General features: G+C 44.0%; 1 protein-coding gene across 1 annotated transcript; it reads left to right on the forward strand.

Annotated features, from left to right (window-relative positions):
- The first annotated feature begins 5,151 nt into the window (after nucleotides 1–5,151).
- Nucleotides 5,152–8,952, forward strand: PHLDA1 (pleckstrin homology like domain family A member 1). Its single transcript, XM_058741979.1, has 2 exons — nucleotides 5,152–6,535; nucleotides 7,012–8,952. The coding sequence occupies exon 1, from the start codon at nucleotides 5,334–5,336 to the stop codon at nucleotides 6,507–6,509; it is 1,176 nt and encodes a 391-aa protein (XP_058597962.1). The 5' UTR covers nucleotides 5,152–5,333; the 3' UTR covers nucleotides 6,510–6,535; nucleotides 7,012–8,952.
- The last annotated feature ends 14,687 nt before the right edge of the window (nucleotides 8,953–23,639 follow it).

Consider the following 23,639-nt stretch of genomic DNA (forward strand, 5'->3'; position numbering starts at 1 on the left):
CAGACATTTTCATAGATCATTGAACTTTTGGCTATTTTTTGAAAAATACTTGAACTTTGCTGTATCCAAATCTTTAATCATTGCTGAGAGTCTACTGTGTGTTGCAAATTAGGGAGTTCATAGATTTTATAACCTTCTAATCACGTAAGTGAAAGTAAGTAGTTTTTGTTATTAAATTACCAAGTTCTGTTAAATGGCTTTAAGTCAATATTGATGAATGGACTTTTTTTTTTTTAATTTTTTAAATGTTTGTTTATGTTTGAGAGACAGAGACAGAGTGTGAGCGGGGAAGGGGCAGAGAGAGAGAGGAAGACACAGTATCTGAAGCAGGCTCCAGGCTCCAAGCTGTCAGCACAGAGCCCAATGCGGGGCTTGAACCCACGAACTGTGAGATCATGACCTGAGCGAAGTCGGACACTTAACCAACTGAGCCACCCTGGTGCCCCTAATAGACTTTTAAACAAGTAGTTGGCTATATGCCAAATAGGAGAAACTGCTACAGCTCAGTTCCATTATTTTTCCCTCTTTTTGATTACTCTTATTAGAAACCAGTAGGATGACAGTTTGTATAAATACCTCTCATAATGTTAAATTGCATGTTGCTCAGAAAAGTTTGTAGGACTTCTAGATAGCGCCTATAGAATATAAAAGCATGTAAGATCTAGAGAGAGGCCCAGTGTGTGTAGTAGTTATCCATTTTAAAAGATTATACCAAGTACATATTGGTATGGAAAGTTTTGGAAAATTTTCCATAAAGTCTTTTACAGTTTGAAAGCTTTTGAAGGGATGCATTATGAAAAATCCGTTACAAGCCTTTGAAGAGCTTGATTTTCCTTTTATATTTCTTTTTTAATGTTTTATTTATTTATTTAAGAGAGAGGGAGACAGAATCCGAAGCAGGCTCCAGGTTCTGAGCTATCAGCACAGAGCCCGATGCGGGGCTGGAACCCACGAACCATGAGATCACAACCTCAGCCAAAGTCAGACACTTAACCAACTGAGCCACCCAGGCACCCCTGATTTTCTTTTGAGGACAGATAGGGGCTTCTGATTCAGTTTAAATTGTACATATACTGAGCTCCTATTTGCCAAGAATTGTATGAGGTGATTGAGACACATTAAAACAATGATCCTTGCTCTATTGAATAACTTACATTCTATAGGAAGGGGAACTGAAGTTATAGGCATAATAAATTATTCAGTAGATGTTAGGAGGTAATACATACTGTGGAGAAAATTAAGGGGAATGGGGTGGTGGCAATTTTAGAGTGATAGATAGGCCTCATTGAGATGATACTTGAGCAGACTTGGAGGAAGTGAGATGACCCTGACTGCTTTGTTGAAAACTATAAGACAGTAATGAAAGAAGTGGAGAGATATGGACAGAGTATATAGTTTGAAAGCCTAGTTGATGGAATTTCCTGACTAAATTTGTGGATTGAGTATCAATCCACATGAGTGAAGGATATACTACAAGGGAGGCACGCTTCTATATATTTGCAGTCCTGGGGCGAGACTGCAATGGAGACACAAATGGTTAAATACTTAAAAGCTTCATTGAATGAAAATATATTCAAAGCACATATCTTGACAATTATATCTACATAAGCACCTGAAAAGCCAGGTCTGATTTATTAAAGTCCAGTGCCACAACATTACTTGAGAGTAGAGCGGATCCTCAGTCCTTCCTTCTCTTCCTATCCCTGTCTTTGAATTGTGTGGCAAGGGGCCTCCTACACATCTGTTTGGATATACTGGCCTGCATGTTCAAAATCTGTCCACCCCTTTTACACACCAGTGCACACACTGGTGATGTAATGCATTCTCCGCAATAGTTGAGGCCATTTAGGAAGGGTATTTGGGATCCTGAGTACCTGGAGTTGGTCTAAAATGAGTATGAACTCCAGATACGCATGTCATTTTGACTCGTCTAAAGCTCAGGGCTCTGGATAAGGGCCTCTCAACTTTTAAGGGCAATACTGCTTCAAGGGTTTTGGCCTGAGCCACTGTACTGGTGGAATTGCCATCAGCTGAGAAAAGGGCTGCAGGTAGAGCAGATCAGGGTGAGGAGACAAGTTTGGGAGGACATATATTTGAGTCCTTTACTAGACATCCAAATGATACTGTACAGAAGAGTAAAAACAAAAAAATTTCAATTTACAGTAGCCATGGCCTGAACATATCAAAACTGAAGGCTGTTAAAAATGAAACAAAATGGGCACGTGGGTGGCTCGGTCGGTTGAGCGTCTGACTTCAGCCCAGGTCATGATCTCACAGTTCGTGAGTTTGAGCCCCGCATTGGGCTCTGTGCTGCCAGCTCAGAGCCTGGAGCCTGCTTCTGATTCTGGGTCTCCCTCCCTCTCTGCCCCATCCCCACTCATGCTCTGTCTCTGTCTTAAATAAAACATTAAAAAATTTTAAATGAAACAAAACAATTAAACACACCATGGCTTTAACCCCAGATCCTTGCTGAATCAGTTCCATCCAGGAATTTGTTTTAACCAGTTGTATATAAACCTATGGTGGACTCCATCCTACCCAGAGATTTTTCGATTTTTTTTTTATTAGCAAAAGTTCTGTGAACCCTACTTTCTATGGCCTAAAAATCCCCTTAGACTCTTCCTTCTAGTGAACTCTCGTGAATGTGTTCACCAGTATTTGTTCTCTTGCCTGGCATGTTAGTAGTATTATTATTTTTTTAAGTGTGGTGGCCTTTGTTTTATTCTTTAGCAACAAGTAGTTGGATACAGATTGGGGAGTCTGGCATGTCACCGAAAATGATGAGACTGGTTGAGACCAATAAGTGAGTAGAGATAAGGAGAAGCAAGGACTGTGCTCTGGAGCATTCCCAGACTAAAAGATGGGGGAAGAGGAGGAAGCTGCAGAGGATCCGGAGACAGTGACCAGGGAGGTAGAAGGGAAACTAGAGCAATGTCCTGGAAGCCAGGTGAAGAGCTATCCAAGAGGGGAAAACCATCAACTGGGTCAGGTGTTGCTGATGTACGACCTGATGTAGACACTTTAAATCCACCATTTCGAATTGGTTACCAAAGCAATGATTTCATTAGTGTGCTTTCTCAACTTTAGTAACTTGTAAGTGACAGTTGTAGAGTCTCATTATATCTATGGCTAAAGTTGCGGTATTTGGGTTACAGTTATTTCCTGTAATTTATTTTTGTATGTGTGTGTGAATTTATTTCATGGTCTTTTTAAAAAATGGCCAAGGGGGCCATTTTTGTGAATTGGTAGTGACTTTTGAAGTAAACTAAGAGCAAAGTTGTCACTGAGCTCCAAGATTCCTACACACTTGCGATTTCCAGTAATCGATGCACTGTGGTCAGAGAAGGCACATTGTACACTGACTAAATCATTGTGAAATACCCAGCTGGAAATGGAGTGGCAAAGTATCTGGTTAAAGTAAGTGCTTTTGAAAACCATGCTGGTTTTCAGACATTTTGAAGTAATTTAGAATGCATCTGCCCCATCCTGATTAGCTGCGTAAGGTTAGATAACACCAAACATCCCTTCTCCTAAGAAAATGGCTTGCCACTTCAAGATTACATCTTAGTTTTTTACCCAAGGTTTGTATTGTATCATTTCTCCACATGAAACGTCTTCCTCAACTACACCTTCTCTCAGAGACTCTAAATTGCACACTATCCTTCCCAAATGAGCAGAAGAATGGCATTCTGTTAAAAAGATGAACAGCTGGTCATGTAGAAATTCCCTGGAATGTTCATTTGTCCTGCGAAGGCAGGCAGAGAAGCGAGCTGTGAGGTGCAGGGTTTGTCACTGGTACACGGAATTGTTCATTTTTAAACAATGTTACTAGAAATCTTTATATGATTCAGATACTTGCTTTTCTCCATTAACAATTGGAAGGCGCTGAGAACCTGCCAAATGCAATTCAGTGGGACTAAGGACGGTGCTGGAATTGTCTCATTTGCTAAGACACTGTTTCTTACGTTAAGATTCAGGACCCTCCCGTGTTTAAAAGTTATCCTGTGTTTTCAATTACCTTGGGATTCAGTTGGAAATTTTTCGCATGACATAAAGGATTTGACTCTTCCTCCCACAAGCTCCTCTCTCATTTCTTCCCTTGTTGAATTCTTTGTTTCAGCCATAAGAAACTAGCTGATGAGCTAACTCCTCCCGTCTTTCTTGGACACAAGGAGCAGTCTTTCCTCTTACTTTGGCCAACTCGGGTTTGTCCATTCATTTCTTCGAGTGTTTCTTCTTTGTATCCTCAGGGTCGATTCACAGTTGGGTCTGTTTACTTAATGGATGAATTTCCCCACCAAGAGGTTTGGTTTCGGTTTGTGCTCTATTTTGTTTTGTTTTCCAGAATTTCTATAGAATTTTTTAAAAATGAGTGTAGTAGGAGGGAGCTACGGGCGAGTACAGCATTACCTCCCCCAGGTCACAGATAAGTGAGATTGCAAAAACAGATCTGGCCCGTTAGGCGTTCCCAAAGAGAGAGACCCGTGGAGGCCAACCGGCTGTTGGAGCGCTAAGCTGTGCCTTAAAGTGTGAGGTGTCTCAGCCCTGGACATTACCCCGGGTTTGTAACTGGAGTTGAGTTAATGTTGTGAGATGTTGCAGGCCCGTACGGATGGGTCAAGAAGGAATCCGGAGAGCTTGTGTCCCGGGTAAAGATTGGCTAGTGCCGGAGGTCCCGGGTCGAGAAAAGGAAGGCCAGACGTCCTGTTAAGTGAGTCCCCCTTCTCCAACCCTTCCAAACCGGACATACGTAGCGCTATGGCCTTGATCGCCCTCTCTGCTCCAAGAAGAGCTAGTTAATGACTGTGAGCAAATAGGAGTGTGAAGACAGCGTGTCCTCTGGGGCCTTTGTGCCTTGAGCTGTTTACGTAGGGTCCGGGGGACCCACACTTCCGCGGGACTCCGCGGCTCGCGAGCCCTACCCCCAGCCTCCTCCCTCGGACACTGGCTTTGCGAGATCTCCGGGCTCATCGCGAATGCCTGGGTTTGGTCCCCGAGGGCAGCGAGACAGCTCGGCATTCCAGGCACTGTCTGGTAGCCGTGCCCACCCTCGCAGCCCTATGCTCATTTTCTGAGGCTGTTAGCACAGAGCCCCGCCGGCCGGGATAGGCGGGACGGTAGGATGGCCTCTCGACGCCCTCTGGGTGTCGGCACTCGTCGCCGGGCACCTGGGGCGCCCAGGGCCGTCGCCCTACGCACAGACGAGGAGTTTCCGGGGCTGGAGTCCCTGCAGCCAGCGCAGGGAACAAGCGCGGAAGAGAGTGGGCGGCGGGAGGCGGAGCAAGAGATGCGGGGGGCGTGGACGCGGCCCGCTTTGGAAAGGCCCCAAGTTAATGAGGCGTGCGCCGGCAGCAGAGCGCCTTTCCGAGCTGGGCTTTCCCCCGCGGTGCGGGCGCCAGGAGCCGCCTTTTCCGCTGGGTGTCACTCGGGGGTGGGGGGGATGGCCCATTCAAAAGCGCCGCGAGGGGGCCCGGCCAGTGCCTTTCAGTGAGCGCTCGAAAGAGGACGGCAGAGGCCCGGAGGCTCGCTGCTCCGGGACCTTGTGGCGCATCAGGACGCGGCTGCCCTCCTGCCCGGACCCCGAGCCGCCTCCGCCGCCGTCGCTCTGCTTCCTGCGCGTTAGCCTTCTCTGCGCGCTCCGGGCAGGCGGCCGCGGGAGCCGCTGGGGCGAGGACGGCGCGCGGCTGCTGCTGCTGCCCCCGGCCCGGGCGGCTGGAAGTGGAGAGGCCGAGCCGATCGGCGCCCCTCCCTATGCCGGGAGGATGTTGGAGAGCAGCGGCTGCAAAGCGCTGAAGGAGGGTGTGTTGGAGAAGCGCAGCGACGGGTTGCTGCAGCTCTGGAAGAAAAAGTGCTGCATCCTCACTGAGGAGGGGCTGCTGCTCATCCCGCCCAAGCAGCTCCAACACCAGCAGCAGCAGCAGCAGCAGCAGCAACAGCCCGGGCAGGGGCCGGCCGAACCGTCCCAACCCGGAGGGCCCGCCGTGGCCAGCCTCGAGCCGCCGGTCAAGCTCAAGGAATTGCACTTTTCCAACATGAAGACCGTGGACTGCGTGGAGCGCAAGGGCAAGTATATGTACTTCACTGTGGTGATGGCCGAGGGCAAGGAGATCGACTTTCGGTGCCCGCAGGACCAGGGCTGGAACGCCGAGATCACGCTGCAGATGGTGCAGTACAAGAACCGTCAGGCTATCCTGGCGGTCAAGTCCACGCGGCAGAAGCAGCAGCACCTGGTCCAGCAGCAGCCCCCGCAGCCGCAGCCCCAACCCCAGCCCCAGCCCCAGCCCCAGCCTCAGCCTCAGCCTCAGCCCCAGCCCCAGCCTCAGCCTCAGCCCCAGACACAATCTCAGCCGCAGCCCCAGCCCAAGCCCCAGCCGCTCCACCCATATCCGCATCCGCACCCTCACCCGCACCCGCACCAACTACCGCACTCGCACCAACAACCGCTCTCACAACCGCTCTCGCAGCCGCACGGCCACCGGCTCCTCCGCAGCACCTCCAACTCTGCCTGAAGGGGGCAGCACCCGGGCCAGACCAGGTAAGGTCCCGGCAACGCGGGCTACTCAGGGCCTTTCCGAGGAGTAGGTCTCGGGGCGGGCGGGGGGAGTAGGTCTTGTGCGGAGGAGTAGGAAACCTAAGTCACGGGTTTGGCGCTTGGAGAGGAAAATGAGAAATTATTACAAGTTTCTGCAGATGTGGAAAGAAGGGAAGCAAGCTGGAGCCTGGAAAGGCCGGGCAGAGAGGGGAGGATGGGGAACTCGGGCCAGGCTGGGAGGCCTCGCGGACCGGCCTCCTCCCGACGCTGGCCCGCGCGGGGGTCCGTGGTGCGCTTCCCAGCGACGCCGCGGGCTCCCTCCGTCGCTTCCCACGTGCGCCGCTTCGCTGTGTCTGGGCACTCGAGGGAGAGACCCCGGTGTCTTTCCGAGCACGCTCTGTGCACCGGACTGGCCCGAAGAGAACTGGGTCGTGGAGGATTCTGAGCCACTTACTTCATTGCCTGTCATTTCTTTCCAGGTTTTGAGGACTTAAAGTGGGACGAACACCTGTCTATTGTCTTCACTTGAATCGAAAACAAAAGTCTCCCCGCCCTGCACGAGATCGAGTAGTTTGGACCTCACCCGACTGATAACTTGAGATTCCTCTTAGTTTTCTGCATACTCTTCATCACAATGCAAGAGACGGTTTCAGTCCAGAAGGCTTTATTTATGAACCTTTGAAAGGCTCTTCCAGTATGGTGGACCTTCTAGGAGCGATGATGTACTGTAATTTTATTTTAATGTATTTTGATTTATGATTATTTATTAGTTTTTTTAAATGCTTGTTTTAAGACATTTCTGAATGTAGGCCGTTTTCCAAAAGAGAAACTTTTATTTTCAAAAACCTATTCCCTAGTAAGTTCTGATCCTGGAAAAGAAAAAAGTAGAAGGGCGGTGGAGGGGAAAACCATTAAGAACTCATTCGTTATTCCTAGGCATTTTCAGAAGGTCTGACACTTTCATTGTTATGCCAGGTGGTTGAAATTAAACTCTGATATTACTTCATTTTTTTTTTGAGATTTTTTCTTTAGACATATATTTTCTGTAGAAGTTTAAGAAAGCTAAGTGTTCAAAATTGTGTAATTATGAAAATCTAACCGCTTTTCTAAAAGGAAATTCATAGTAGTGGTATCTAATTCCAAATATTTAAACCATAACCCAAGGTGACAGCAGGATGAGCATATCTTGAATGTACGGTAGGGCTGGGTGTAATGTAGGAAAAGCTTTGCTTGTATCATCCGTTTGAAGGGCTTAGTAAGGAGATTTCCATGGTTTCTGAGTATGACTGCCTTAGGTGTTTCCTTTCAAAAAACACAGTGCAGGGGAAAGAAAACCATTCAGCTTGCTTAAGAGAACATTTGTGCTCTTATCCACACGAGAGATTACCCTTCTCCAAGATCTTCACATGCTCCGCTTGAACCACGTTTTCTGACCCTTTTACCCTAGGGTCTAGAAATACACCCTAGAATCTCATAGCTTAAAATACAGTTTGTAAATATTTCAAAGGACCAGGGGTCACTGCTTTTAGGTATTCATACTGAAAATAACGTTGATCAGAGAAACCCACTGTTTTACTTTTCATGGCTCTGTGAGACATTTGAGGGTTCTATGTTTTGTAGTTAGGTTAGCTAAACTCAGAAATTGAAAAAGGAAGGACAGGATAAACACTGGATTTTCAGTGAGAAAACAACCCAGTCTTGTTTTAGCAGCCACTTGTTCAGGAGTCTGAGGGGCGGGGTGGAGGGGGGAGGATGTGCTTTTAAAGGTAGAACAAGCCCTCCTCTGTGTCAAATCAAAAGGATGGTCAGAATCCACAAGGGCAGATGCTACTTAAGCTTAAAAAGAGCATAGTTGATACCAAATCTTCCTGGGGCTGAAAATCACTTCCTATCTGCATGGCTTTACTGACAGTCTCTGTTTCCCATTACCTTTTCCGCAAAGTCTTGATCAGTATTTTTCCAGCACTCAAATTGGAATGGTCAGGATTAGGCGATTGCTATGTTATGTGGTCAAGAAATGAAAATAGAATTTTATGCTAGAGATGTCTTTATTCTCCTTCCATCTAGAAAGGAGTCTCAAGATCAGATTCCTGTTTAGTGCAATATTGAAGTGATGAAACTTTGAGATCACAACCCGAATCTGAAAAGTTGTGGGGCAAGACTACAAGTCAGGCAAATGGCAAGCAGAACTGAATTGGGCTCTCGCTTTCAGTGGCTAAGGCACGGTTGTGAAAATACGCTGTAAAGATTTTATATATACAGGATACAGGCAACTCAGACAGCAAATCTGAAGAGTTCTTAAGTGTGATTTGGCTTCTGAGAAGCTACTGCTGTGCATTTTAGAGAATGCCTCTTTGTACTGTCATTTTAATGCATGCAGATCATATAACCCCCAATTAAACCGCAGTTTTTTATGTCAAGTTTTGTGCTATAAAAATAGTAAAGTCCATACCAAATATTTTTAAAATTGAGATTCACGTGGGCTTTTAAAAGACATTTGTTACGTTGTTAGATTACATATAGGCCAGGTAGTATTGTTGAAAAAAAATCTGCCTGGGCTCCCTCCCGGCTGCTGGAATCTTCTGGCACTCCCTCCCCTCCCCCACCACAATGGCTATGGTTGTTAATGGGGCCACCAGAATCATGGTTCCTTATCTTGTCTTTCCACAGCCCTTATTCCTTGGTCTGCTGTGATATTTACATTGAGTTGGCCCTCTTAGTGGCTCTCTCGTCTGAACCCCTCTTAGCATTTACCTGTGAAACCTCAGAAATTAGGAAGGAGAGGAATAGGATGTTTTTTGTTGTTTGACACTTTGAAATGATTGTGGCTGAAAAATTTTTTCAGAATAACAACAACAAAAAAAGCACGCTTACCAAAACAAAACACAAATGCAAATCACTTAATGTGATTTGCAGTGGCAGAATTCTACCATATTCTCTAAGAAAATGATAGAAACCACTTAAGGTATTCTGAGGCCTGACAAATCACCTTCATGGAAAAAGGTAAAAATGATTCTTTCAATCCAACACAAGGAAAGGGGAAGGGGCAGGTCCATAGAAGACGCACCCCTTAAATAAACACAGTGTAAAAAGTTGGAAAAACTAAAAGGAATGTCCCCATCTGGAAACTGAAATTTTGTCCTTGAACTTGGGTTGACACCGAGGCCTTGTACACAGCGCGCTCAGTAACTATTTGTGGAGACAAATTAATGAAAGAAGGAAAAAATATGTAACTCCCAGTATCCAGGAGGTGGTTTCTCTTGGCTCACACAGTGCTTCCTTCACTTGCTTTCTTGTCGTTCCCCAAGAGCAAGTAATACTGGGCAGGCTAAGCCTCATGACGAAGCTCCTTAGACATACTTTCTTAGCAGAAATGCACGTAGATCTATCTGCGTATGCCCTACAGGGAGTGCTGAGGTCAGGGAGTAAACGGTTATAAAGGACCCTTTCGAAATGAACATTTCCGTCATAGAGGAAGTTGGGATTCTCTCATCATGGCAGAAACCAAACTAACTGTATAATTTCACTTCACATGTTTCTTTTTTTCATTGGAAAAAACCTCCATTGGGAGGTTTAAACAACAACAAAAAACTCAACCTCAACTCATTGCTTAAAGGAGATCCCTTTCCACGTACACACCGTGAGGAAATCTGGCTTAAACCCAAAGGCCCGCTTTAACTCCTTCCTGCTCTGGTGTACTAATGCTGTATTTCTCTTACAGACCCCTCACTTTAAATCTGACGCTCCGCGAGCGTGTTGCCAGTGTGTGGGTGGGAGCACACTGCTTGTTTTCTGTTCCCCGGGGAAAGCGACTTGGTTTTAGCTTGGCTCCAATCATTTGCAGGCTGAGAAGAGGGTCTGAGGCTTGAGTGAAGCTGGAGCCAGCAATCCCATGGATCCCAGAGCTCTGTAGGTGAAACCAGGCCTGTGAACATCCCTTCTCTCTTCATTGGGTCAAACTAATTTGCTTTTGCTTTACCAATAAACTGCCTTCAGCAGCAGAATCATATTTAAATTTGGGGATTACAGAGCTTGATATTGAGTATATCAGCGATTCTCCCGAGAGAAATATACCTGTTCACTTAAAGCAACCTAAGATGTATTAATTGTGGAATTCTGGTGAATGGGTTTTAGAGAACTGTTTTCTAAATTCTTGACACAATTCGAAGGGTGACTTTTTCATCTGCGGTGTTGAGCAGCCAATCTAGATTTACAGGAGATTGGATGACAAAGTGGTCTGTGACTTTGTTGGCAGGACATTTGCTGAATGGAGGATAGGAGCCAACAGGGTTTTCCTGCCAGGGCATTATTGTCCAGTGAGGGCAGCGGAAGGGCTCTGGAAACATCCGCAGAAAAGCAGAAAAGCTGTGAGACCTTCCCCAGCCTGCTCTTCAGCCGACCTGTCGGTGATCAGTTAGGCTTTGAGGAAGATTTTAATAATAGGTGGTTCTTCGAGATCACTGTATTTATTTTGAGAAGAGGACGCGATGGTCCGTTATATGCCGCTGTCGATCTTAAAGTCTTAGAATATGCAGATGTCAGCTTCTGAAAACCAAGCATCACCAGGTACCAAATGCTTTAGAAAGTATCCCATTTGTGAACTCAATAGTGTGGTCATAGTTTGTATAAATATGTCTCAAATGATTTTGGAGAGATGTGATTTATTTTTCATATTTTAAAAATGCATTCCATTTCAAATAAAGTATCTATGGAGATGACCAATCTGTGCATCTTTTGGCGGCCTTACGTGGTGCATACAGTGTGGTCCCCCTAGGAGAAAAGTTCTAAAGGCCTTGGCTGTTATGAAGGCCATGGCCATTCTGGGAAGGAAAGGACCGTTTTCAAGGTTGGGAATTCTTTTTGAAAAATTACCTGGGAGTTTTTAATAAAGAAGATAGTAATCCCCTAAGATCTTTTGATGAAACAACTAGCTTCCAGAATGCTAATGAATATGTGTTGGATTTTCCATAGCCCCCCAGAGGATGAGAAATGGTACCTAGTGATTAGCTTGAAGGCAATTTTCTCTGAAAATTCTATAGCTCCCTATAGAATTGGTTTTTGGTGTTTATTCTTTTAATGTTTAAAATTTTTTCTTGAGAGAGAGTGTGCAGGAACAGGGTGGGAGGGGCAGAGGGAGAGAGAGAGAGCGAGAGAGGAAAGAGAGAGGGAATGTTAAGCAGGCTCCATTCTCAGCAGGGGACTCTATCCCGAGACCCTGGGATCATGACCTGAACTGAAATCAAAAGTTGGACACTCAGCCAACTGAGCCACCTGGGTGCACCCCTATAGAATTGTTGGGGCCTGTCTCAACAGTGAATTTGCACTGCAGTTCAACTCTCCCTCTCCCCAATCTTGTTTCCTTTGTTCCCTCACAGCTGAGGTTCCCAGGAACCCTGACCCCCCTCCCCTTCTTCCCCCCAAAATCTCCTGCAATCAAATCTGAGAGTCTCAAAACCTATTTCTCAGGGAACCCCATCTATGACTATGTCTGTGCATGAAGATATATAGGAAGAATGTATGAATACACATATTTATATATGTATGTATGTATATATATGTATTTATAAATGTATATACACAACATAATGGTTAGGCCTATGCTTTAGAGTGGAAGCTCTCAACCTGGGGAGATTTCATTCCCCGGGAGACATTTGACAATATTTGGAGAAATTTTTGGTTTTCACAACTGGTGGTTTTCCAGAACTGTTTTCAAAACGCTTTGGTTTTCACAACTGGTTGGGTATCAGTGTTCACAGTGCTCAGGACAGACCTTCACAACAAAGAATTATTTAGCTCAAAATGTCAATAGTGCCAAAGTTGAGAAACCATGCTTTAGAATCAGATCGTCTCGTTCTTATTAGTTGAGTCCCTTTGGCAAGTAATTTATTTTAGCTTCAGTTTTCATGTGTAAAATGCAGACAATGATAGTACCTGTCTCGCAGAGTTGTGAACCCAATACTAGGTGGTTCACATAAAGGGCTATTGCTATTCCTGTCACAAAGTAAGCATTCAACAAATAAGCATGGTAACTGTCATCCTAATTATTATTATTTAAAGTCATATGGCAACATAGTATCCCATTGTTTTGATATATTATTTCATCAATTTTCCTACTGTCATCTAGTGAGTTCCTGTTTTCCTTTTTAAAGTTTATTTATTTATTTTGAGAAAGAGAGAGAGAGAGAGAGAGCACTTGCATGAGAGGGGGAGGAGCAGAGAGAAAGGGAGAAAGAATCCCAAGCAGGTTCCATGCTGTCAGTGCGGAGCCCAACTTGGGCCTCAACCCACGAACCATGAGATCATGACCTGAGCCATAATCAAGAGTCAGATGCTCAACCGATTGAGCCACCCAGGTGCCCCATTAGTTCCTGTTTGTATGCTATTATCAATATTGCTGCAATAAATATCTTCACGTGTTCATCATATTGAAAAGAGCAAGGACATGGATTCTAGTTCTGACTCTGCTCAGTCATGTGACATTAGGCAGCTCATTTCATCTCTCTGAGCCCTAGTCTGCTCATTTTAAGTCGGAATAGTAGCCCTGCCCTTGAGGAGATATTATGGACACACTATGAAGTGTAAGTGAAATCTGCATGAGTTCGAGTCCCAGAGCCATCACTTAACCACTTTACTTACAGCAAAGTTTTATGCAAATGAAAACATTGTTACTATCTGGATACCATTTTAAGAGAGATTAGATATTATATCTATAAATCTGTTATACCTATAGATATTAAATGTATATATATGTATATATATACGTATATATATATATATATATAATACACATATGTGTTTTCCAATCCAAATAATTTAGATTTAAGAAGTAGAAGGTTATTGCAACTAAAAAAAAAATAGCATCAAGTAATTCTTAGGTTTCTTTTTGTAGAATTTGAGCCAAATTTATACTTACATTAGAGTCAAAAGAATCATGTGAACATAATATTGAGACTATCCAGAATTATTGACAGAGGAAAACCTGAGGAATGAACGCACTGGCCATTGAACAGGTGTTATTACTTGCTTTGCTTCTTTTTCAGAACCTTGTTGGAAACTCTTGCCACATAGAAAGGCAAACAAGTGTCATGGTGTGAGTGTTCTAGATCCTGGGTCCTGATTGCCTACAAAGTGAGTCTGGGTCTCAAAGATGGCATAGGTGGGGGCCAGAGGACTTTGGAGATTTCAGGGATGTGGGTGGATTGGGGATGTAGGCAGGTCTTCTTGGTCTGAGAAGGGTTGTTTTGAATCTGGCTTTAGTTTGAAGAGATCGTTAGCACCTGAGGACAGAGGGAGGTCCACTTTGTTACCTGATAGGTCACAATTAACTGCTCTGAGATAGAGTAGATGTGGAAGTGGCTTATTCCCTGCCTGAATAAATAATGCTTCATTTACCTGAAGCATTTGATGTTTGCTTAGACTCCAGAAATGAAAACTTGAAAAATAGTCCATGTGGTTATGTTGCATACTCTCAAAACCCTGCCAGAGTCATTTATAAGAGAGTGAGCAAACATGGACTGCCATCCCGTAGGGCCGCACAGCCCAATGAATGAGTATTAGACAGTTGTGCAGAAAGAAACAGGAAATGACTCTTGAGGAGGCTCAACGTTTTAATTATGTCATTGTCCTCCGCTGGCTCTCGCCCGACGCTCATAGTTCACACAGGTCAGTTATTTTGCAATTATTTTGAACGTTGCTGCAGCAAATTCTATGAAGTAGTGCAGCTTGACTCCGTCAGGGCTGACTCATCACCTCAAAAGAGCAGACCGGCTTTGTGACTAATCACAGTCAAGGAAGCCAAACTTGTAACAGTTTTAGGTATATTCTCTTTCTAGTTTTTCACTGTTGAAGAAATGCTCATTTCTACAAAGCTTGGCTGCAGTTGTCAACGCATACCTACCTTTAAAGATCCTTCTAAGTAATTCCCATTATTTATGTGCACGTGTGTGTGTGTGTGTGTGTGTGGTTCACTTTTCTTGCTGGTAACTTTCATGGCTAATGAAGGCAGGTCGGTCAGTTTTTTGTTGTGGAATGTGACATCTGAAACAGTACTGGGCAGACTTAACTTCCTCCAAGCTTTGAGGTTTAGCCTCACCCTGCCTGAACTCGTATTACAAAGCAGTGGTCTGTGGTAGAGACAGATCCCTCTGCAATTTCCTGTTGCCCTGTTCTAACACCACCACTGGAGGGAATGGCTAGGTCTCAGTAACTGTACCCTTAGTTTGTGACAACAAAGGAGACTCTTTTTTTTTTTAATGATTATTTTTGAGAGAGAGAGAGAGGGAGGGAGACAGAGAGAGACTGGGTGTGAGTTGGGGTGGGGCAGAGAAAGAGAGGGAGACACAGAATCTGAAGCAGGCTCTAAGCTGTGAGCTGTCAGCACAGAGCCCGATGCCGGGCTCGAACTCACCAACTGCGAGATCATGACCTGAGCAGAAGTTGGCTGCTTAACTGACTGAACCACCCAGGTGCCCCAACAAAGGAGACTCTTAAGGTCGATATCAATATATGAGTTGTGTGAGAGTGAATGTGATCCTTCTACAAGGCAGAGGCTCACTATTCAATAATTGTAAATATTGCCAGAAGTTCTAGTTCGATCCTGATGCCTAGAAAAAGTGCCCGGCAGCTATTGGAAGCTGCATGGCTGTCTCAATAGCTAGTGGACCATCCTTTGTATTTGCCTTCTATACAGTGGTAGGCAATAATACCTCTCCTAGAGGAGAGGTGAGTTTGACACCAGGGGGGAAAATGGAATTTTAGGAGTTTAGACAGAGTCTCCTTAATCTTTCCCTTTTTTGCAGATGAAAAAATGAAGCTAAGAGGGGTCAATGGCCTGCCCACGGTGACACAGCCAGTTAAAGTCAATGTCAGATTAGAATCCAGTTCCCTGATGTTTTTTGTTTTTTGTTTTTGTTTTTGTTTTTTGAGGGGCAATGAGAGAGAGAGGGGAAAGGGGACAGAGAGAGATGCCAGGCTCGAGCTCACCAACTGTGAGATCATGACCTGAGTTTAACCACTGAGCCACCCAGGCACCCAACTTCCCTGATTCTTAATTAATGCTTTTCCCACTGTACCACTACTTTGTGAGGTATGGAAGATAATTTATGTAAATTCAAGGTGTTGTCCTTCTTGTGGATCGTCACTTGAAGAATTCAGACGTCATATCTTTTCCCCCCAAAAGTACACATTTTTGTTTAAATTACATAGACCATCTTAAGAAGTTTATAGATATTGAAAATAAACACTTAATTTAATTCCACAATTTTAAAAAATGAGTTGTGACTTAAACCTTTCAAATATAATCCATATGGGTTAACAGAAACCTTAAGCAAGAGGAAAATTCACAAAAGGTATATCTACATAATATATTTTTATGTATATATTTAATTTATTGAAAATCATTTATTTAGACATTGGGTTAAAAAGCTATTTGGAATTTATTTTATCATACGACTTCTGAACTATTCATGGAATGTTTCCAGTATTACTAGTCACCCCTGAGGTCTTGAAATTATCTGCGAAGCTGAGAATGTTGAAGTGATTTGAATGTTTATACAGTTACTTGAGGAGGTAGCTGACTGGTTTTTCTAGCCTGGCCGTGTAGGTGTCAGAAGCAGTACTCCCTGAAAAGTTTGCTGAGGGTGATGGATCCTTGGGCATCCGTGAAATCCTAATAGGTAGAATGGCAAGACTTGTCGCTGCCCTTTTAGGGAACTAGGTGAGTGTAATCCACATAGCCCCAAGTTCAATCATAAGTAAGAGTGTCTGACCTAACATAGGACATTAAATACCCAAACCAGATAACTTAGAGATTTCAGAATCCTACCTTTTAGTGAGAGGACTGGGGAGATAAAAGAAGAGGGATCATTAACAAGTATACTACTTCAGCATCCAGTAAAAAGGTTTTTGATTAAAAAGTTGTGTATGCGCCCTGGGTGACGCCGTTATTTCCTCTTACATAAAATGACCTTTTAGAGGGCTTCATTCATAGCACTTGGCTCCCTCCCGGAGTCACAGAGCTTGTCACAAGGCAGCGGGCTGCCTGCTTGTCCTTCTGCAAGTGATGACTGGAAGGGCTTGATAGGAGGATGCTGACAGCCGCTCTCTGACAGCAGATTGTCAGCATTCTTGACCCGGGCACTTCAAGAGCCTGGGAAAACACTTTGATTTCAACGTGGCTTTTCAAAACAGTATCGAGTTGAACGGCGTGTCTGTGTCAAATCGGTCCGCAGAGTAGTTTTTGCAGGATCAGCTGGTCCTTGGTGCCCCCAAACAAATTTATGGTGATGCCAGTGTCATAATCAGGGTATTGGCTTATTTGTATGCGTTTAACTTGACACAGAAAATCAGTATTCTTACTTCAAAGTTATTGCATGGAAGCTAACATGCAGAAAAGGCACAAGAGACAAAGAATGTGTCTGAATTAGAAATATGGAAAGAGCCAGGTGTGGAATGGAGGGCTGTGAATTGTAAGGGTGGACGCAGGCATGCCTGGGGAGCGAGGAGATCTTGCAAGAAAATGGACGGGGAAGGAAGATATTTTTCTAAAGCCTTCCTCAATTCATGCTTTCCTCAAGTATCATGAATATTTCCCTTTTACTCAGGATGTAAAGTTCCTACGGACCCTTAAGGGTTTGGTTTGTTTCTAACAAGTGATTATGAACCTCATTTTTAAAAAATAGAGTTTATTTTGGAGGAAAAAGGAAATGAATTAAGCCTCCTTCTCTCTTTTGAAAACTGTTTCTTCTCTACATAAGTCTCCGAAAACGGACGTAAATACAGAAGAAAGGGAAACTTCTGTGAGTTTTCTATAGGCTCAAATCTTTTAAGAAACATCTTCTGTAATTAGGCTTGAGTTTGGAAAGCTGACATTCATTATACTAAACTACAGGAAGGGGTGAAGGCAATCATACTTTCTCCCACAGGACTGATATCAGCAGTTGATTCAGACAAGGTACATAAAAGGCTTAGCCTCATGCCAAGTTCATGGTTAGTGCTCAATAAACAATAGCTACAGTAACAGTGAGATTGCTAGACATGGGTGAAGGGGCGTGGCAGATGGTTTTGGGGTCCAACAGGCAGACTTGCCATGATTTTTTGCACATTTTTTTGGTAAATAAAGATAATGTTTTGTTAACAACACACCTCAACGAAACTGGTAGCTAATTCACATGTAAAGAAGACAATACATACTTTAAAACGAGAATTAGGAAATACAGACACCTATATAAAAATTGGACCTTTTGCTCCAGGTTTTGTTATCAATGATTGATAAGCTGGATTCTCCTCAGCTGATTTAGCTAAAAAATAAACTGAAGTAGAAGATGGCTTTAAGAAAATTTACGTGCAGGGCCTAGCTGGCAGGCCTATGGGGGATACAAACGGAAATATAATATAAGGTTTGCTCTCAAGAAAACTGCATCTGAAGCATGGGGAAGATAAGACGATTCTATTGGTGGTCTAGTACTAATCATAGTTAATGGAGCATTAGTAATAGCAGTAGCAGCAACTAACATATACTGGGTAATTACTAAATGTCAGGCCCGACACTACATGCTTTATATGAATTATCTTATTTATTTAGCATAAAGGTCTTTGATGTAGATACTTCGATCAGCATTAGATTTGACTGTATACAAGTGTCTCTAAATAAGCACATTAAGATTTAAAGATTCACTTCTCCTTTATATAAAAGAAATCTGGAGGTGGGTGGTTGGGGCTGGTATAGTGATTTCTTGACCATCATGGAACCAGGCTCCTTTTTCTTTCTCTTCCACCACCCAGTTGGTAGAGGGCTTAAATCCTCATGATCCAAGACGGTTGCTGAAGTTCCAGACACATTATTTGAGTTCTAGGCAAGAAGAGAAATGGGGAGCAGATCAAAAGGAACACCTTCCAGATAAGTATTTCTTTTTAGAGAAATTTTGGAATCCCCATATGACGACTTTCACTTACATCTTATTTTCCATCCAAAGTTGCAAGGAAGGCCACAAATGTATTCATTCAAGGCACACTGCCATCCCCACTAAAGTTCTTTCAGCAAAGAAGAGGGTAAAGAATGATTTTGGGGAGGAGAACTAGCAGTTTCAACCATGGTTCTTCTTTTTTTTTTTTTAAGTTTGTTTATTTACTTTGAGAGAAAGAAAGAGAGAGAGAGAGAGAGCCAGGGAGGGGCAGAGAGAGAGTTAGAAAGAGAATCCTAAGCAGGCTCTGCACTACCTTGAAGCCCGATGGGGGGCTCAGTGCCACGAATTGTGAAATCATGACCTGAGCCGAAATCAAGAGTCGGACACTTACCCAATTGAGTCACCCAGGTGCCTTCTCAGCCATGGTTCTTGTCACCCTCCAGTTAGTAGTTGAGAAACTGAGGATTAAGAGTTGAAGACATTTGCCAGCAAAGAGTGGGACCAAGATTGTCATTCAAGCATCTAACACTATTGTCTTTGTGTTTAAGCCCTATGAAAACCACGCTCATGTGCTGTACTGCCATGAAAATATAAGCCAGATCTCTGGCAGACGGGGGTGGGTGGGGAGGGTGTTGCTTAGAGACATCAACATGTAGTCTTTCACGTACTGCTACAATTCCTTCTAAGATCTTACATTTTTCTTTCAAATATGGTAGTGTTGTAATGATGTTTAATTGGTTCTTTTTTACATTTGATTTTTAAAACAAATGTAGTCACTTTCCATGCCTTCGTGTCAGAGTCCTAGAGACATAAGAGAGATACAAGAAAGATCTAAGTTTCTCCGAGGAGTCTGGAGCTCTAAAGAATGGTGCTTGGTGATTTTACAGCAGCCAGCCCGTTTAGAGACCTCATGTCCACCACCATTTATAGTTTCCATGACAAGATCCTAATCAGGGAAACAGGAGAAGACATGAATGGTTTTCATTCATGCTCAACAAGAGTTTATTATATCTTGAGAACTTCTTATTCTTTTTTAAAATTTTATTTAGTTTTAAGAGCGAGAAAGAGAGAACATGAGTGGGGAATGAGCAGAGACAGAAAGAGACACAGAATCCCAAGCAGGCTCCGTGCTGTCAGAGCAAAGCCCAACGTGGGGCTTGAACCCACGAACTGTGAGATCATGACCCAAACTGAAGTCAGATGCCCAACTGACTGAGCCACCCAGAAGCCCCGAGAATTTCTTATTCTTTAAGGAGTTCCTTCAAGGGTCAGCAGAGTAGTACAAAGAATCCTGGATTCTAGACTTGGCTTTGCTGCTAATGAGCTGTGTGATACTAAGCAAATGATTTTGCCTAAAGATTTGTCTTCAGTTGCTCCCTTTCAATGATAATATTTTACAATTATTAGTTACTTCTAGACTCGATTTCCTTTTTATGAAAAGGCAAAGCTTTGAATTTGGAGGACCTGGGTTCTACTCCTAGCTCTGCCTCTCATAAGCTGTGTGACTTTGCACAAATCACCTAATGTTCTTGAACTTCAGTTTCCTACCTGTAAAATGGGAATAATGAAACCTGTTCTATAAGGCTGTTATGAAGATTAAAAAAAATATATGTGAAACTGCTTTGTATAGCAGTACATGATTAGTAAAAGCGATCAATAAGTATGTTACTAACCCAACCTAGCGCTTCTTTTTTAGTACTTAATGCATTATACCTATTTTATACCCAAATAAAAGAGAGAGATTTTATGTCAATTCTGTGCATTGGGAGAGACAGGAAAGGAAAGGGTTTATAGCTTATACCTATAGTCCAAAATACAGTCTCTTCTGTTCATCTAGCATGTTTAGATACAATGCCAAATATCTCTTTCCCTGCTGGGAAGCCTGTGTCTATTCAGGCAAAACATCTAAGAAGAGCTTGTCTCCAGCGTATGCCAAAGAGCATCCCCAGCTCATGACCTCTTTATTTCAATCCACTGGAGGCACAGACAGCAAAAACCTCCATCAACTTTCAAAACCATCTGTCTTTATTCTGTGCTTTTCCCTCCTCCTTCCTTTAGGAAAGAGAAGGAATCTACAAAAGACATGCTACTTTGTAGGGTTTTGTTGTTGTTGTTTTGACAGCCCAATCCTTCAGCTCAACCTTCTTCAATGCCTATCTGATGAAAACCCAGCTGTATAATGAGACCTGCTGACCAGAATGATGAAAGATGCTCTGTGACCCAAGTGCCCAATTATTCCCTAGAGCAAGAATGCACCTACCATGATCTAGAATGATTTTCTACACAATGGCCTGAAATGAAAATGGGTACTTCTGAAAGGTTTGATTCAGGCAGGAAATTAATTTGAGCTAAATCCTCTATTACCTGAACACTCTAGTGAGAAGTGTTTACCTTCAATAATGTAACCAGACAGAGTAATGATTGAGGAAATAATAAAAATCTAACAATAGTAGTTTCTATTTTTTCCCTGCATTTACTTTATGACAGGTCCTTTATCTTAACAGTGCTACTAGGTAGGTATTGTTATCTCCCCTTTTCTGATAAGAAAATAGAAGCTTATAGAAGTTAAATAAGTTCCCAAGATCAGAAGGCAATTACACAGATCTGGGAGACCTCAGAAGTCCTGTTCCTTCCACATTGGGAGGCCGACTTCCAGCCCTTCAGACTTATCAGGAATGGGGGTGACCAAGCACAGCTGGGCACACCTTTTTCTGGGGAAAGAAGAGCTTGGCAGAGGGCAGCAGTGTGACCAGTATGGCTTTCCAGAGAAGAGTGTGGTGTCAGAGGTCATCACACAGTCTGTGGATTCTCTTCCCAGACCACCCTGCTAAGCAGTCTGTGTGCTTTGGAGTTATCACTTTATTTATGGAATGATGGGGTTGTGGATCAAGGGGAAAAAACATAAAGACTAGTTTCATGTAGCATTTATTAAAGAAAAAAACATGTCTTTATAAGGAATGGAATGGAAGCCTTGTCTCCCAACTGCAGTGACAGGCATGACTTCCTGGGGAATTAAAGAGAACATCTTGTCATCCCAGAACCCAATCCTTGTCAGGATTGAACCTTTGGCCTTATCTGAGGAAGACACATAATTCATGTGTCAAGCAAAGGCTTAGGAGGACTGTCTGTCCAGCCAGTGGGTGAGGGCACCTGCATTGAACACAAGTGGAAAGAGCTAAAATGTAGAGAAGGTTATGAGGACTCAAGACCTGACCCATTCAGCACTCTGCCTTCACCCTGTTCTCACCATCCCTTGCTTTCATTTGAGTTTTTAGTAATTTATCAAAGCCTCTTCTGGCCCTCTTGCTTCTCCCCCCACTCTTTTTTTTAAATAAGCATTTTGGGGGTCTCTGCCATATCACAGAAATGATGCTCTCCTAAGGTCTGCCTGCAGCCTGTCCTTCTCTGCTTCTCCCATCTGACTGCATCCCACCTCTGCGGGTGCTCTGGAAATAATGATACTACTATGAGACCCCTTATGTTGGTTTCTTCCAGCTCCTGCCTCATTTCTGGGGGATTACTGGGCCCCATCCAAATCCTCAGGGCCCCAGGAAGTGAAGGCAGGATGGAGCTGAGGCTCAGTGTGGGAGCACAGAAGGAGGAGCTACCCTGAACTTCTCCTCCCAGCTTTGTGTCTCATTTGCTTTTAGAGACTCTGCAGAGCCCCAGAGCGGAGCTGCCTCCCTCAGTCTGCTGATCAAAGGCTTTGGAATCCATGTTGCTCTTCAGGTGTGAGAGGCACCTCCTTGTCATAAGAGGCCCCCTCTATCTCCCATTGGGAGGAAGTGTGAGTGTGTGGAAGACATGTTCTTAGGATGACTAGTTTTCCAGGGAATGTGCAAGTTACAGAAAGGGCAGAGATGTAAACAGCAAGACAGGCTTTGCCAGGAAGCAGAAAGGGGAAAGATTTTGAACACAGATGCAAATTCCAGCTCTTACAGAGAGAAGATTAAGGGTGAATAGCCTAGAAGAGTAATGAGGCTCTCACATTTTTACCTGATTCCATCCGTGCCCTTTATGGCAGGTGGTTACGTTGCCCAGAAGTGAGCATCTTTCCAAGAGTTGCATTCTGTACTCCCCTCTCCGCCCCCACCTTGGTCTGCCTGCAATCTCATCTCTCCAAGGTCCCTGCACTTGACATCTAAACAATCTGCCTACTATGTGGATGGGGACGTTCCTTTTTGACTCCTACCCACTCCTTTCCACATGATCAGTGTACATCAAACCACTTAACATGAGGGTGCTTTCTAGAAGGCCTCTCTCATGGAATACCTGGTCCTGAGAAGCTAAGGATTCCAGGAATGGAGCAGCTCCAGTCTCCATGGTGGTGAGCATGTGCAGTCAAAGTGTGTAATAGCACATCACCAGTGAAGGAAAGTAGCTGGAGATGGAAATGGGGTTCAATGGAGCATCAGGATCGCAAATGGCAGAGAAAAGAATGGGGCTGTGTGAAAACCTGCGGGTGGGAGGCAAGCATGGGTGGCACAAACAGGAAAGGGGCTGATCCAGTCTCCATGAGTATTATGGTATGGTTAAGAAATCCAAATGTCCCCAGGCCCCCTGACCATGGAGATAAATGCGTGGACAGGACTGACAGTGGCATTTGGTATGACCCACTCACCTTTGCCTCCTCACCTTTTTTCCCTAGAAGGTCTGGACAGTTCGCTGAATGCTTGGTGTTAACCGTTCAGTCAAAGCTATTATCAGTGTGACTGCTGCCATGTCCTCTGTGAAGGCCGTCTCGGTTTGTCCCTCCAGTGACCACAGGGCCTTTGAGATCCTGGAGTTGAGTCTGGCTTTTTCATTTTATACGCTTGTCCACTGAGGAGCTTTGAGAGGCCTGCCTGGCCTAGGCCAGATGTCATTTGTGACCCCAGCATGTGTGATAATTGCAAAGTGCCCTCAGCAGAGGTCCCCACACAGGACCTCCCCTTAGTTGCTTCCTCCTGGGTGGCCCTGGAAAATCAGTTTATCTTTCTTATGTCCCTCCTGCTCTTCCAGGAAATCAGGGCAGCATTTGCTCAGGAGTGTTAATCCCAGTCTACCAAGTGTCTGACTGTCAAGACCGAAGTCCCTTTGCTGTTTCTTCTGGGTGGCTAAGGGCTTCCCCACACAGATAGAGGACTCTTGGTAGCCTGTCTCATTTTGCAGTTTCCAAAATAAGCGTACAAATTAGTACCCGACAGTGACATATAATTTAAAAA

The sequence above is a fragment of the Neofelis nebulosa genome, chromosome 8 (genome assembly GCF_028018385.1).
Source record: "Neofelis nebulosa isolate mNeoNeb1 chromosome 8, mNeoNeb1.pri, whole genome shotgun sequence".
NCBI classification, from domain to species: Eukaryota; Metazoa; Chordata; class Mammalia; order Carnivora; family Felidae; genus Neofelis; species Neofelis nebulosa.